The sequence below is a fragment of the Vigna unguiculata genome, unplaced genomic scaffold, assembly GCF_004118075.2.
Source record: "Vigna unguiculata cultivar IT97K-499-35 unplaced genomic scaffold, ASM411807v1 contig_457, whole genome shotgun sequence".
In the NCBI taxonomy this organism is placed as follows: Eukaryota; Viridiplantae; Streptophyta; class Magnoliopsida; order Fabales; family Fabaceae; genus Vigna; species Vigna unguiculata.
In genome coordinates, this window is record NW_021011168.1 from 12,801 (window position 1) to 25,736 (window position 12,936).

The window sequence follows — 12,936 nt, forward strand, 5'->3', positions numbered from 1 at the left end:
GCCTCTATGGGATTGAGGCTTCGATGAATTGGGTTGTTCAAAAATTTGAACATAATAGTTTTACCCAGATACTGGGTAGAAATACCTTGATCGGTAATGGTGATTGGAAAAATAGTTTTGATGAATGGAGTTCCTAAGATAACTTCATTCGAAAGGTTTCTGACCAAAAGGAATGGGGTTTCAACTTGGAGACCATCATTCTTTATTATGGCCGAGGGGAGTTTGTACTGAATCTTCAGGCGTGATCCATCAGCCGTTCGAAGTTTTTCAGAAGATTTATGAAAGTATTTCGTAGGTACGAGTCCTTCGAGAATACAATTGGAGTCAGCACCGGTATCGAAAAGTGCGACCGTTTGGAGGGAAAAACTTCCGATTTGAATATGAATTGGAATGTAGAATTTTTGAATTGTGCAACGGTTGATAAGCGCTGCAAACAGATTATCAGGTTCCGAATCACTACTAGGATTGGAACTAGGAGTTTTGATATGATCATCATTGGAATGATCAGAGAAGATTTCTGTGATTTGAGTAATTACATTCTGATGTAATTGCTGCTGATGTTTGAGGTTTCGAACTTCATCTTTTAAATGATGAATTTCGGCCTGAAGATCTTGGATTGTTACAGGCTTGGCTGTAGATTTTTCTAAACGTTTTAGAGTTTGGGTAAGATCAAATCTATTACTAACGAACCTATTACTTGAATTAGGTTTGCTAGGATCAGATTTTTTAAGAATCATCTTAAGTTTATCAAGATATTCTTCCAGGTCATGAGGATCTTGAATGGATTTGATTGTATCGATTAGCAGATTTTGTTCATCATTATGAAGAACATTGACTGTGGGAGAGTCAGAACTCTCATCAGAGGATGATGAAAGATCATCATCAGCTTGGATTTCTCCAGAAGATTCATCGCATCTTCTTCGGAGAGATTATAACAGAGTTGCAGAAGTTCCTCTGTTTTAGATTTTTCGAGATTGAGTTCTTCAATGGAAGAACATACGACATTGTTTGGCAAGATGACCTTGCCGGCCACATTTGAAACAAGTCCTAGTTTCTTAGCTTGTCAAAGGATTGGTTGGAGATATGCGTAGACTTTGACTTCGAGGGTCTAGCAGATCTGGATTGAGTTTGGCGGTTACTAGACCGTTTAATTCTGGTCCTGGATTGCTGGTCAGACCTATGAGGTTTAACCGGATGATTATCCTGGGTTCTGGATTTATGGAACCTCTGGGTTTTTCTGGATTTAGTCCTAGATCCAGACGGTTTGTCGGAACAAGGAAGTCCAAATTGTTGGCAAAAACTACCTAGATCCTTACGGTTCTGGGCTTTTTCTCTGGCCAATTGGTTTTGGATCTTCTCGTCTTGGCAAATCTTAAGACCTACCTTTTGGATGTAAGCTATGAGCTGGCCATAACTTAATTGATTGTAAGGGATTTCGCCATTAAACTGGGTTCGAATTTTTTCCCTAACTTTGTCTCCTAAAGATTTAGGGAGTCCTGCCAGGAAGGTTTCTTTCCAGAATGGTTGTTGGCAATCATCTCGGGTGAAAACTCTAGTGAGGAAGGTATCTTTATAGTACCTAAAGCCACCTAAGGTTTTACACCTAAGTTTGGATAGGAGGTCACCTGAACGATCTCGCCAGATATTAGGATCTCCTATGAAATGTTGAACGATTGACATGATGAGAGTGTTGACGGCATCAGGGACAGGTTCGCCCCTGTTAGTGATGATATTTCCGTCAGCATCGGTTTTGACCGCATTGAGAATTTGGTCTCTTTGTTCGTCAGAGAGGTAGCTATCCCACCATCCCTTAAGTTGACCTGAGAAGCCTGAGGTCAAGATTTCGACAATGGTTTGGTCTGAGCTATCCAAGGAGGCTTGGTATGCAGTTGAGACCATAGTCATGTGTTGAGGGTGTTGAGTATATTATACTCGGATTGACCATCTATGTTCCATTCATAGATGTTGTTTGCGCTGAATGATCGGAAACTTTGACCATTCTTTTCTTCCAGTAAAATCTGGAGCTGTGGCACGATTATAGTAGAGTTTGGAAGGCTGCTTCCAGTTGCTGCCTTGTTGATTACAGGATTAAGACTTAGAACAGATTTAGAGTCAGATTTAGGTTGGCTTTCCGTATCTGAACCTACGGAAGATGTTCCTAATTTATTAATCCTAAGATTCTGTTCCTTTTCCTTTTGGGAAGTACTCCGGGTAATAGGTCTAGTGCTACTGCCGGGTGGAGTGTCTTCGATTACAGGAGGAAGCCTAGATTCTGCTCTAGAACTATGGATTCTCCTATAGATTTCTTCCAGTCAAGGTGAACAAGTCTAAGTTTCTGCCTAGTTTGTTCAGTTAGATTGGAGGGTTTGAATAATGGTTTGACCTGAGTTTGAACTAAAGGATCAGGCTCAGTGGAGTCCTTAGTTTTAGTTTCAGGGATAGGTTTAACTTCACTAAGCTTTTCTCCTATGGTTTGGAGATATTGGTTAGTGTAGTTGCTTTGTTCCATAAGGGCCTTGATGTCTTGGGCGCCTACGGTATCATCAGACTTATATTTGAAAGGAGATGCAAGATATTTATCTCCTAAGCCTGGGATGTAGAAACTACTGGAAGGAGGGAGGCTAGACTTAACTAACTCACCATTTTTCCTATGCCAGGCAGTGATCGTGTTATCTCAGAATCCTGAGAGATTGTAATGTTCCATGGAGGTTCAATATTATTTGCTAACAAATAAAAATTAAACCAATCAAAGAAACAGACATGACATTGGACGTTTTCAAGGAATTTGTAGAAAATTCTACGATTTTAGTTTTTTGACCTTTGAATTTTCAACGAACCAATTTTTCTGAGCTGTCCATTCCTCAGAAAAGAACTCACGTGAAGGGTAGGCTTGTCTATGGTGTACCTATTCATGATAACCATATTGCATTTCAGATTGGGTTGGAGAGTGAATCTCTGTTATAGGTTCATCCTCCAAGTGGAATAGATGGGTCGAGGGATTTGAGACGCCGTGTCAATCCCAGCGAGACGAACTGAAGAAGGGACGAAGAGCATGATCTTCTAGCCGTCCTAAAGTTTGTAGATCTAACAGAGTTGGATCCTAATGACCTAGTGGTTTTAAAGGAACTACTCCTGTTAAAGGTTATAGTAACTTCACCAGCTGGGTCTTGATTGATTTCCCTAATCTCAGGGGTTGGTCTAGGAGCGGCTGTAACCGATCTAGTCACAGTCCAAGATTCGGGAAGGGATACTTCATCCCAATTGATAGAAGTGGGAACTACTACGTTAGCCTTACTAAAGTCAGTAAGAAAAAGGGTAGTTGAACCTATTTCTGGAGATTTGTAAACTTTGGAACTAATAGAATTCATGACCTTATATTGAATCCTATAGATTAAGGCTAAGGGAATGGATCCAGGTTTCATTTGGAGACCCTTAGTTTGGATTTGGAGATAGAGTGCATCTCGGATGTTTCTATCTTTAAGACTAATAGTCCGATTGGGAAAACAATTGAAAAAGATTGGTCCTTTAGCTAAGGACGTTTCTATGGTGCCTATGAGGGATTGATCGAATCTGTAGTGACGGATATCCCTAAGACAGCATAAGATTGAGGAATCTAAACCTTCTATTCCTAGAGGTTTTATAGCTACTTGAATACATCCTATGTGAAGATAGTTGTATTTTTTGGCTTGATTCCTAAGGGTTTGATCATCTAAAAGATGGAATTCTTCTTCCTCAGAAGTAAGAGGGATTTGTTTTTCGGTTGTTTTGATGATATAATCGGCTTGTTTAAACCAACTACCATCGAGTTTGTAGATTTCATTGTTTGAGATCTTTGGGAGCTGCCAATCGTCAAGTCCTGATTGTGGTTTTCGAAGCAATATTCTTCATCGAAAACGTTTGAAGTGGATCTGGGTTGGTGCTCTTGGAGCGATGAGGATCCCGGTTGGGATGATTTGAAAGAAAGCTTAGAAAGGAGGGAGTTTAGCATGATGAGAAGGGAATAAAGGGATGTAGAAGAGAGGGAGAGAAGAGCAGAAGAATGAGTGCAAGCGATTTGAATAAAATCCTAGTATCATCGCCTTCATCTAGTTCAGTAGCAGGATATGAACGAATATAACATGCATTTCAACAAAGACTATCAGATAATAGTATTCATAGCTATTAATAGAATACATGGGGATTTTGTTGAGTTTTATAATTTTTTAGTTTTGTTTTTTAATTAACCAACCAACTAATCATTTGACCTTCGTGTAAGCACCAACTGCGAGCAAAGGGGATCTTTGACCCCAAGTGCCGAGGCACTCCTCTAGTGTATACCTCAAAACTATATGCCCACTACAAGCAATATAGTCCAAGATACGCGCAGTGTTTGATGTATCCGGTCAATCTTTTAGTCAGCAAAATTAATTTCGATTTTAACAAAATTTAAACTTTACAACATTACCTTAGTCCAGATTTCAAGTCCATCTGTCTTTACTTCGGTCTCAGGTGTCCCACAGTGTCGACTTACTGCCCCTTGGGCCTTACCGCGTCACATCTAGGGCCCATATATACCACCTCGCAAAGGCAACTGTTCCGGCTCTAGCTAAGGTGTGGTACAAGTGAATTTACAGTTTTAACAGAAAGCTTTTAACCTTAATTAAATGGCATATTTTTGGTTCCCCAGTACTCAATATAGCAGAATAATATTACATAAGAGCCTAATATTGAATAAACATGTTAGATCCAGCCATATAATCCTACTTCCCCATCAGGCTCTGATACCAAGACGCCCGAGGATCAGACGGGGAGATCATCGGAAGGCGGAGAGTATGTTCATGCAAGAAAATAAACAATAAAATAAATAAAAGACTAGGAAATAAAAGCTTAAAACATTAAACTTAGTTAAAGCCCAACCGCGGCAGAGCCAACTGAGAGGGCGGACTGGGTTGAGAAGAGAAAGATTAGCTAAGAAATATAATACAAAAGAGTTGTATTGATTGAAGGAGAGAGGATCTTACAAGAGGGGGAGGGGAGTTGGAGCTTTTCTCTCTAAAACTCTCTAAAAAATTGCACACCTTGACAATAGGTGAGTGATTGAATAAATAGACAAAATTTTACTATTACAACAGTAAATTACTATTACAACAGTAAAATGAGATTTTCCGCTACAGTAACAGTGCCGTATCCGCAGTTCCGCTACAGCAACAGTACCGTATCCGCAGGATTGAATAGTAACCGTATATACCGTATTTTTGAACAGTAAAATACAGTATAATACTGTTTTGGTTACTCTGAGACTGCTTCTTCTTCAGATCCTTCTAGGTCCATACCGAAGCACATATCTTCGTTCTGGAAATAAGATCCTGATGAAGATGACGAGGATGCCTTGGATGTCTTCTTGGTTTTGCCCTTGGAAGAGCTTCCTTCTGAGTCGGTCTGAAGGAGACCAAGGATTTGATGGAGATTTTGTGCTAATGTTTCATCATTAGCTGATGCTGCTATTGCCGAGGCGATTTGGGCTTTCCGGTTGAGAAACTGGCTGGTTTCTGGATCGGCAAGCTTGAGGGCCTTAGGGTTTTTCTTGAACCAAGATGAAACCCCTTGAGCATTTGCATGGGTGGCGTCAAAATTGTCCCACCATTTGACAGATAGTTGTTTTCCAAGTACTGGGAGTAACTTGGAGGATTGATCCTTCCGAAATTGGTGTTGCCAGGCGAAAATCCAGGCAAGCGAGAATTTTGAAAAGAAATGGAGTGAAACATGGAAGGGTGTCTCATTTCCAAATCGAGTTTTGAACTGATTAAAACCTTCGAGAACTGGGTCAGGAAGGATTTTTTGGATTGGCCCAAATGAGTCCCACCAGTTAGAGAACCATTGGGGAAAAGAATAGCGAACATTCTTTTTGAAATAAATCAACCAAGAATGTTTACCAGTCTTGTTTGAAAGCCAAAAGACATTAGTCCAGGCTGCTTGATAATCCCAGTAGCTGTAACCGATTGGGTCAAAAGGCTGGGAAAATTTCAAAATTTGTTTGGTTTTAAAATCCTTGAAAGACAAAAATTTTAAAATTTGGATAGTCGAATGGGTGATATTCTCACTATCCGATTTATCAATATGATGTTTTATCTCAACAGACTTAGAGTCTACCAAGATAAATTCATAAAACCTTTGGGTTTTATTTATATGATTGGGTTTGAACAAAAATCCAGATGGAAAGATTTTTGAACAAACTTTTGAGGGATTCGAATCCCAGAACTCAGGTTCCATTTGAACAGTGGGAAGGAACGAGTCTTTCACATGATAAATGGAGGGTTTTTTCTGGGAGATTGGTTGGGTTTGGGAAGCTATTTGTTTTCCCGATGTTCTGGGGTGAAGGGTAACTTTAGACTGGGCTAAAGAAGATATTATGTCCTTCAGATTTTTGGGAAGATCATCAGGTTCTTCTCCGAAAATTTGTTTCCAGCTTTGGCTGGGGAGCTTGGTCAGACCCTGATCTTGGAAGGCTTGAAGAGTAGGGATGGCCATAGCATAATCTGATGGATAAGTTTTCTGGGTGGTTCCAGAGATTATCAGTTGAGTTGAAAGCTCAGCTGGGGATTTCTGAGTTGATGACTCAGCTTGGGTTTGAGACCCAGGTTTTTGGGCTGAAAGCCCAGATTGGTCCTTCTTTGAAGAAGGAGATGATTGGTTAATGGATTTAACCTTTGTACTGCCTTTAGGCTTTATCTTGACTTTTGGTCCCATTCTGGGTGATTTCCCTGAAATTTTCCCTGAAGGTATTCTCGGGTAAGAAAGTCAGGAAGAGAATTTGAGGTGCCTTTGATAAATTCAATATCAAAATCAAAAACACTTAGGATTGCTTGCCATCGGGCAAAAATTTGTTTTGAAGCTAAATTTTTAACATCCTTTAATAAAATGTCTTTAGCAGATTTGCAATCAACTCTGATTAAAAACTTTTGATTTAGTAAATCAGATTGAAATTTTGAAATACATAGGACAATGGCCAGAACTTCTTTTTTGATAGTTGAGTAGTTCTGTTGTGCCTTGTTCCAGTGTTTTGATGTAAAAGCGATGCAATTTTCAGAATTATGCAGACGCTGTTTGAGAATGCCACCATAACCTATGTCTGAGGCATCAGTTTCGACAATTTTTAGAGATTGGGATTGGAAGATAAAGACAGGGAAGTTCTTTAACTTGGATTTGATTTGTTTGATAATGTGGTATGGACATCCGTCCATGGAGGAGGATTTTTCTTAAGCCTATCATGAGTGGCTTGATGACATTGTTGAGCTGAGGGAAGAAATCAGCCACATAGTTTAAGCAACCCAGAAATCTCTGGAGTTGAGTTTTGTCAAGATTTGACTGGGGAATTTGTCAGCAAATTCGATGACCCGATTGATAGGCTCAATAGTTCCTTGATGTATGTTGTGACCAAGGAAACGAATCTTGGTTTGGAAAGATTGATTTTAGTTTTGGAAATGGCAAGACCATTTCTTTGGACAGTTTTGAGAAAAATCTCAAGATGCTTGAAATGCTGATCCAGCGATTGAGAGTAGATTAGGACATCATCAATATAAACAATGCAAAAATTGGAGTAGGGATTGAAGATGTCGTTCATGATCTTTTGAAATTCGGATGGCGCGTTTTTAAGCCCGAAAGGCATAACGGTCCATTCGAATGACCAAACGGAACAGTGAACGCTGTTTTATAACGATCACTGGGATTAATCTGGATTTGCCAGAAACCAGATTTCATGTCAAATTGGAAAAGATCTTTGCAGAATGGAGTCGTCCAAGAAGATCTTTTTTGTTTGGGATTGGATATCGAATCCATTGGAGGGCTTGATTAAGCGGTTTGTAATTAATGACGAGGCGAGGAGATCCTCGTTCGATTTCAGAAGCCTTGTTAACATAAAATGCCGCACAAGACCAAGGGCTTTTAGATTTTTGGATTAATCCCTTTGCCAGAAGGTCATTAATCTCAGATTGACAGTGTCTGACGAGTTCAAGACTCATCTGGATTGGACGGGCTTTAGTTGGGATAAGCCTATCATTGAAATCCTTCTCATAAGGAAGATCAACCATATGCTTCTTTCTTTCCCAGAAAGCGTTAGGGAGTTCAGAACAAACTGTGTTCTGAATTCGAGTATGAAGATTAGAAATCTTCGTTTGGATGGAAGATTTTGCTAAATGGCTTTTGATTGTCTCAAAAGAAAGATCATCTTTTAAGAAATTGATTTGTTTCTGTTTCGCCTCTATGGGATTGAGGCTTCGATGAATTGGGTTGTTCAAAAATTTGAACATAATAGTTTTACCCAGATACTGGGTAGAAATACCTTGATCGGTAATGGTGATTGGAAAAATAGTTTTGATGAATGGAGTTCCTAAGATAACTTCATTCGAAAGGTTTCTGACCAAAAGGAATGGGGTTTCAACTTGGAGACCATCATTCTTTATTATGGCCGAGGGGAGTTTGTACTGAATCTTCAGGCGTGATCCATCAGCCGTTCGAAGTTTTTCAGAAGATTTATGAAAGTATTTCGTAGGTACGAGTCCTTCGAGAATACAATTGGAGTCAGCACCGGTATCGAAAAGTGCGACCGTTTGGAGGGAAAAACTTCCGATTTGAATATGAATTGGAATGTAGAATTTTTGAATTGTGCAACGGTTGATAAGCGCTGCAAACAGATTATCAGGTTCCGAATCACTACTAGGATTGGAACTAGGAGTTTTGATATGATCATCATTGGAATGATCAGAGAAGATTTCTGTGATTTGAGTAATTACATTCTGATGTAATTGCTGCTGATGTTTGAGGTTTCGAACTTCATCTTTTAAATGATGAATTTCGGCCTGAAGATCTTGGATTGTTACAGGCTTGGCTGTAGATTTTTCTAAACGTTTTAGAGTTTGGGTAAGATCAAATCTATTACTAACGAACCTATTACTTGAATTAGGTTTGCTAGGATCAGATTTTTTAAGAATCATCTTAAGTTTATCAAGATATTCTTCCAGGTCATGAGGATCTTGAATGGATTTGATTGTATCGATTAGCAGATTTTGTTCATCATTATGAAGAACATTGACTGTGGGAGAGTCAGAACTCTCATCAGAGGATGATGAAAGATCATCATCAGCTTGAATTTCTTCAGAAGATTCGTCGCGATCTTCTTCGGAGAGATTATAACAGAGTTGCAGAAGTTCCTCTGTTTTGGATTTTTCGAGATTGAGTTCTTCAATGGAAGAAACGATACGACATTGTTTGGCAAGATGACCTTGCCGGCCACATTTGAAACAAGTCCTAGTTTCCTTAAACTTGTCAAAGGATTGGTTGGAGATATGCGTAGACTTTGACTTCGCGGGTCTAGCAGATCTGGATTGAGTTTGGCGGTTACTAGACCGTTTAATTCTAGTCCTGGATTGTTGGTCAGACCTATGAGGTTTAACCGGATGATTATCCTGGGTTCCGGATTTATGGACCCTCTGGGTTTTTCTGGATTTAGTTCTAGTCCAGAACGTTTGTCGGAACAAGGAAGTCCAAATTGTTGGCAAAAACTACCTAGATCCTTACGGTTCTGGGTTCTTTCTCTGGCCAATTGATTCTGGATCTTCTCGTCTTGGCAAATCTTAAGACCTACCTTTTGGATGTAAGCTATGAGCTGGCCATAACTTAACTGGTTGTAAGGGATTTCGCCATTAAACTGGGTTCGAATTTTTCCCTAACTTTGTCTCCTAAAGATTTAGGAAGGCCTGCAGGAAAGTTTCTTTCCAGAATGGTTGTTGACAATCATCACGGGTAAAACTCTAGTGAGGAAGGTATCTTTATAATACCTAAAGCCACCTAAGGTTTTACACCTAAGTTTGGATAGGAGGTCACCTGAACGATCTCGCCAGATATTAGGATCTCCTATGAAATGTTGAACGATTGACATGATGAGAGTGTTGACGGCATCAGGGACAGGTTCGCCCCTGTTAGTGATGATATTTCCGTCAGCATCGGTTTTGACCGCATTGAGAATTTGGTCTCTTTGTTCGTCAGAGAGGTAGCTATCCCACCATCCCTTAAGTTGACCTGAGAAGCCTGAGGTCAAGATTTCGACAATGGTTTGGTCTGAGCTATCCAAGGAGGCTTGGTATGCAGTTGAGACCATAGTCATGTGTTGGAGGGTGTTGAGTATATTATACTCGGATTGACCATCTATGTTCCATTCATAGATGTTGTTTGCGCTGAATGATCAGAAACTTTGACCATTCTTTTCTTCCAGTAATAAATCTGGAGCTGTGGCACGATTATAGTAGAGTTTGGAAGGCTGCTTCCAGTTGGCTGCCTTGTTGATTACAGGATTAAGACTTAGAACAGATTTAGAGTCAGATTTAGGTTGGCTTTCCGTATCTGAACCTACGGAAGATGTTCCTAATTTATTAATCCTAAGATTCTGTTCCTTTTCCTTTTGGGAAGTACTCCGGGTAATAGGTCTAGTGCTACTGCCGGGTGGAGTGTCTTCGATTACAGGAGGAAGCCTAGATTCTGCTCTAGAACTAATGGATTCTCCTATAGATTTCTTCCAGTCAAGGTGAACAAGTCTAAGTTTCTGCCTAGTTTGTTCAGTTAGATTGGAGGGTTTGAATAATGGTTTGACCTGAGTTTGAACTAAAGGATCAGGCTCAGTGGAGTCCTTAGTTTTAGTTTCAGGGATAGGTTTAACTTCACTAAGCTTTTCTCCTATGGTTTGGAGATATTGGTTAGTGTAGTTGCTTTGTTCCATAAGGGCCTTGATGTCTTGGGCGCCTACGGTATCATCAGACTTATATTTGAAAGGAGATGCAAGGTATTTATCTCCTAAGCCTGGGATGTAGAAACTACTGGAAGGAGGGAGGCTAGACTTAACTAACTCACCATTTTTCCTATGCCAGGCAGTGATCGTGTTAATCTCAGAATCCTGAGAGATTGTAATGTTCCATGGAGGTTCAATATTATTTGCTAACAAATAAAAATTAAACCAATCAAAGAAACAGACATGACATTGGACGTTTTCAAGGAATTTGTAGAAAAGTTCTACGATTTTAGTTTTTTGACCTTTGAAGTTTTCAACGAACCAATTTTTCTGAGCTGTCCATTCCTCAGAAAAGAACTCACGTTGAAGGGTAGGCTTGTCTATGGTGTACCTATTCATGATAACCATATTGCATTTCAGATTGGGTTGGAGAGTGAATCTCTGTTATAGGTTCATCCTCCAAGCTGGAATAGATGGGTCGAGGGATTTGAGACGCCGTGTCAATCCCAGCGAGACGAACTGAAGAAGGGACAGAAGAGCATGATCTTCTAGCCGTCCTAAAGTTTGTAGATCTAACAGAGTTGGATCCTAATGACCTAGTGGTTTTAAAGGAACTACTCCTGTTAAAGGTTATAGTAACTTCACCAGCTGGGTCTTGATTGATTTCCCTAATCTCAGGGGTTGGTCTAGGAGCGGCTGTAACCGATCTAGTCACAGTCCAAGATTCGGGAAGGGATACTTCATCCCAATTGATAGAAGTGGGAACTACTACGTTAGCCTTACTAAAGTCAGTAAGAAAAAGGGTAGTTGAACCTATTTCTGGAGATTTGTAAACTTTGGAACTAATAGAATTCATGACCTTATATTGAATCCTATAGATTAAGGCTAAGGGAATGGATCCAGGTTTCATTTGGAGACCCTTAGTTTGGATTTGGAGATAGAGTGCATCTCGGATGTTTCTATCTTTAAGACTAATAGTCCGATTGGGAAAACAATTGAAAAAGATTGGTCCTTTAGCTAAGGACGTTTCTATGGTGCCTATGAGGGATTGATCGAATCTGTAGTGACGGATATCCCTAAGACAGCATAAGATTGAGGAATCTAAACCTTCTATTCCTAGAGGTTTTATAGCTACTTGAATACATCCTATGTGAAGATAGTTGTATTTTTTGGCTTGATTCCTAAGGGTTTGATCATCTAAAAGATGGAATTCTTCTTCCTCAGAAGTAAGAGGGATTTGTTTTTCGGTTGTTTTGATGATATAATCGGCTTGTTTAAACCAACTACCATCGAGTTTGTAGATTTCATTGTTTGAGATCTTTGGGAGCTGCCAATCGTCAAGTTCCTGATTGTGGTTTTCGAAGCAATATTCTTCATCGAAAACGTTTGAAGTGGATCTGGGTTGGTGCTCTTGGAGCGATGAGGATCCCGGTTGGGATGATTTGAAAGAAAGCTTAGAAAGGAGGGAGTTTAGCATGATGAGAAGGGAATAAAGGGATGTAGAAGAGAGGGAGAGAAGAGCAGAAGAATGAGTGCAAGCGATTTGAATAAAATCCTAGTATCATCGCCTTCATCTAGTTCAGTAGCAGGATATGAACGAATATAACATGCATTTTCAACAAAAGACTATCAGATAATAGTATTCATAGCTATTAATAGAATACATGGGGATTTTGTTGAGTTTTATAATTTTTTAGTTTTGTTTTTTAATTAACCAACCAACTAATCATTTGACCTTCGTGTAAGCACCAACTGCGAGCAAAGGGGATCTCTTGACCCCAAGTGCCGAGGCACTCCTCTAGTGTATACCTCAAAACTATATGCCCACTACAAGCAATATAGTCCAAGATACGCGCAGTGTTTGATGTATCCGGTCAATCTTTTAGTCAGCAAAATTAATTTCGATTTTAACAAAATTTAAACTTTACAACATTACCTTAGTCCAGATTTCAAGTCCATCTGTCTTTACTTCGGTCTCAGGTGTCCCACAGTGTCGACTTACTGCCCCTTGGGCCTTACCGCGTCACATCTAGGGCCCATATATACCACCTCGCAAAGGCAACTGTTCCGGCTCTAGCTAAGGTGTGGTACAAGTGAATTTACAGTTTTAACAGAAAGCTTTTAACCTTAATTAAATGGCATATTTTTGGTTCCCCAGTACTCAATATAGCAGAATAATA

General features: G+C 39.7%; 1 protein-coding gene across 1 annotated transcript; it reads right to left on the reverse strand.

Annotated features, from left to right (window-relative positions):
- Positions 1-1,047: 1,047 nt before the first annotated feature.
- Positions 1,048-1,899, reverse strand: LOC114171976. The gene has a single exon (XM_028056731.1). The coding sequence runs from the start codon at positions 1,897-1,899 to the stop codon at positions 1,048-1,050; it is 852 nt and encodes a 283-aa protein (XP_027912532.1).
- Between the last annotated feature and the right edge of the window lie 11,037 nt (positions 1,900-12,936).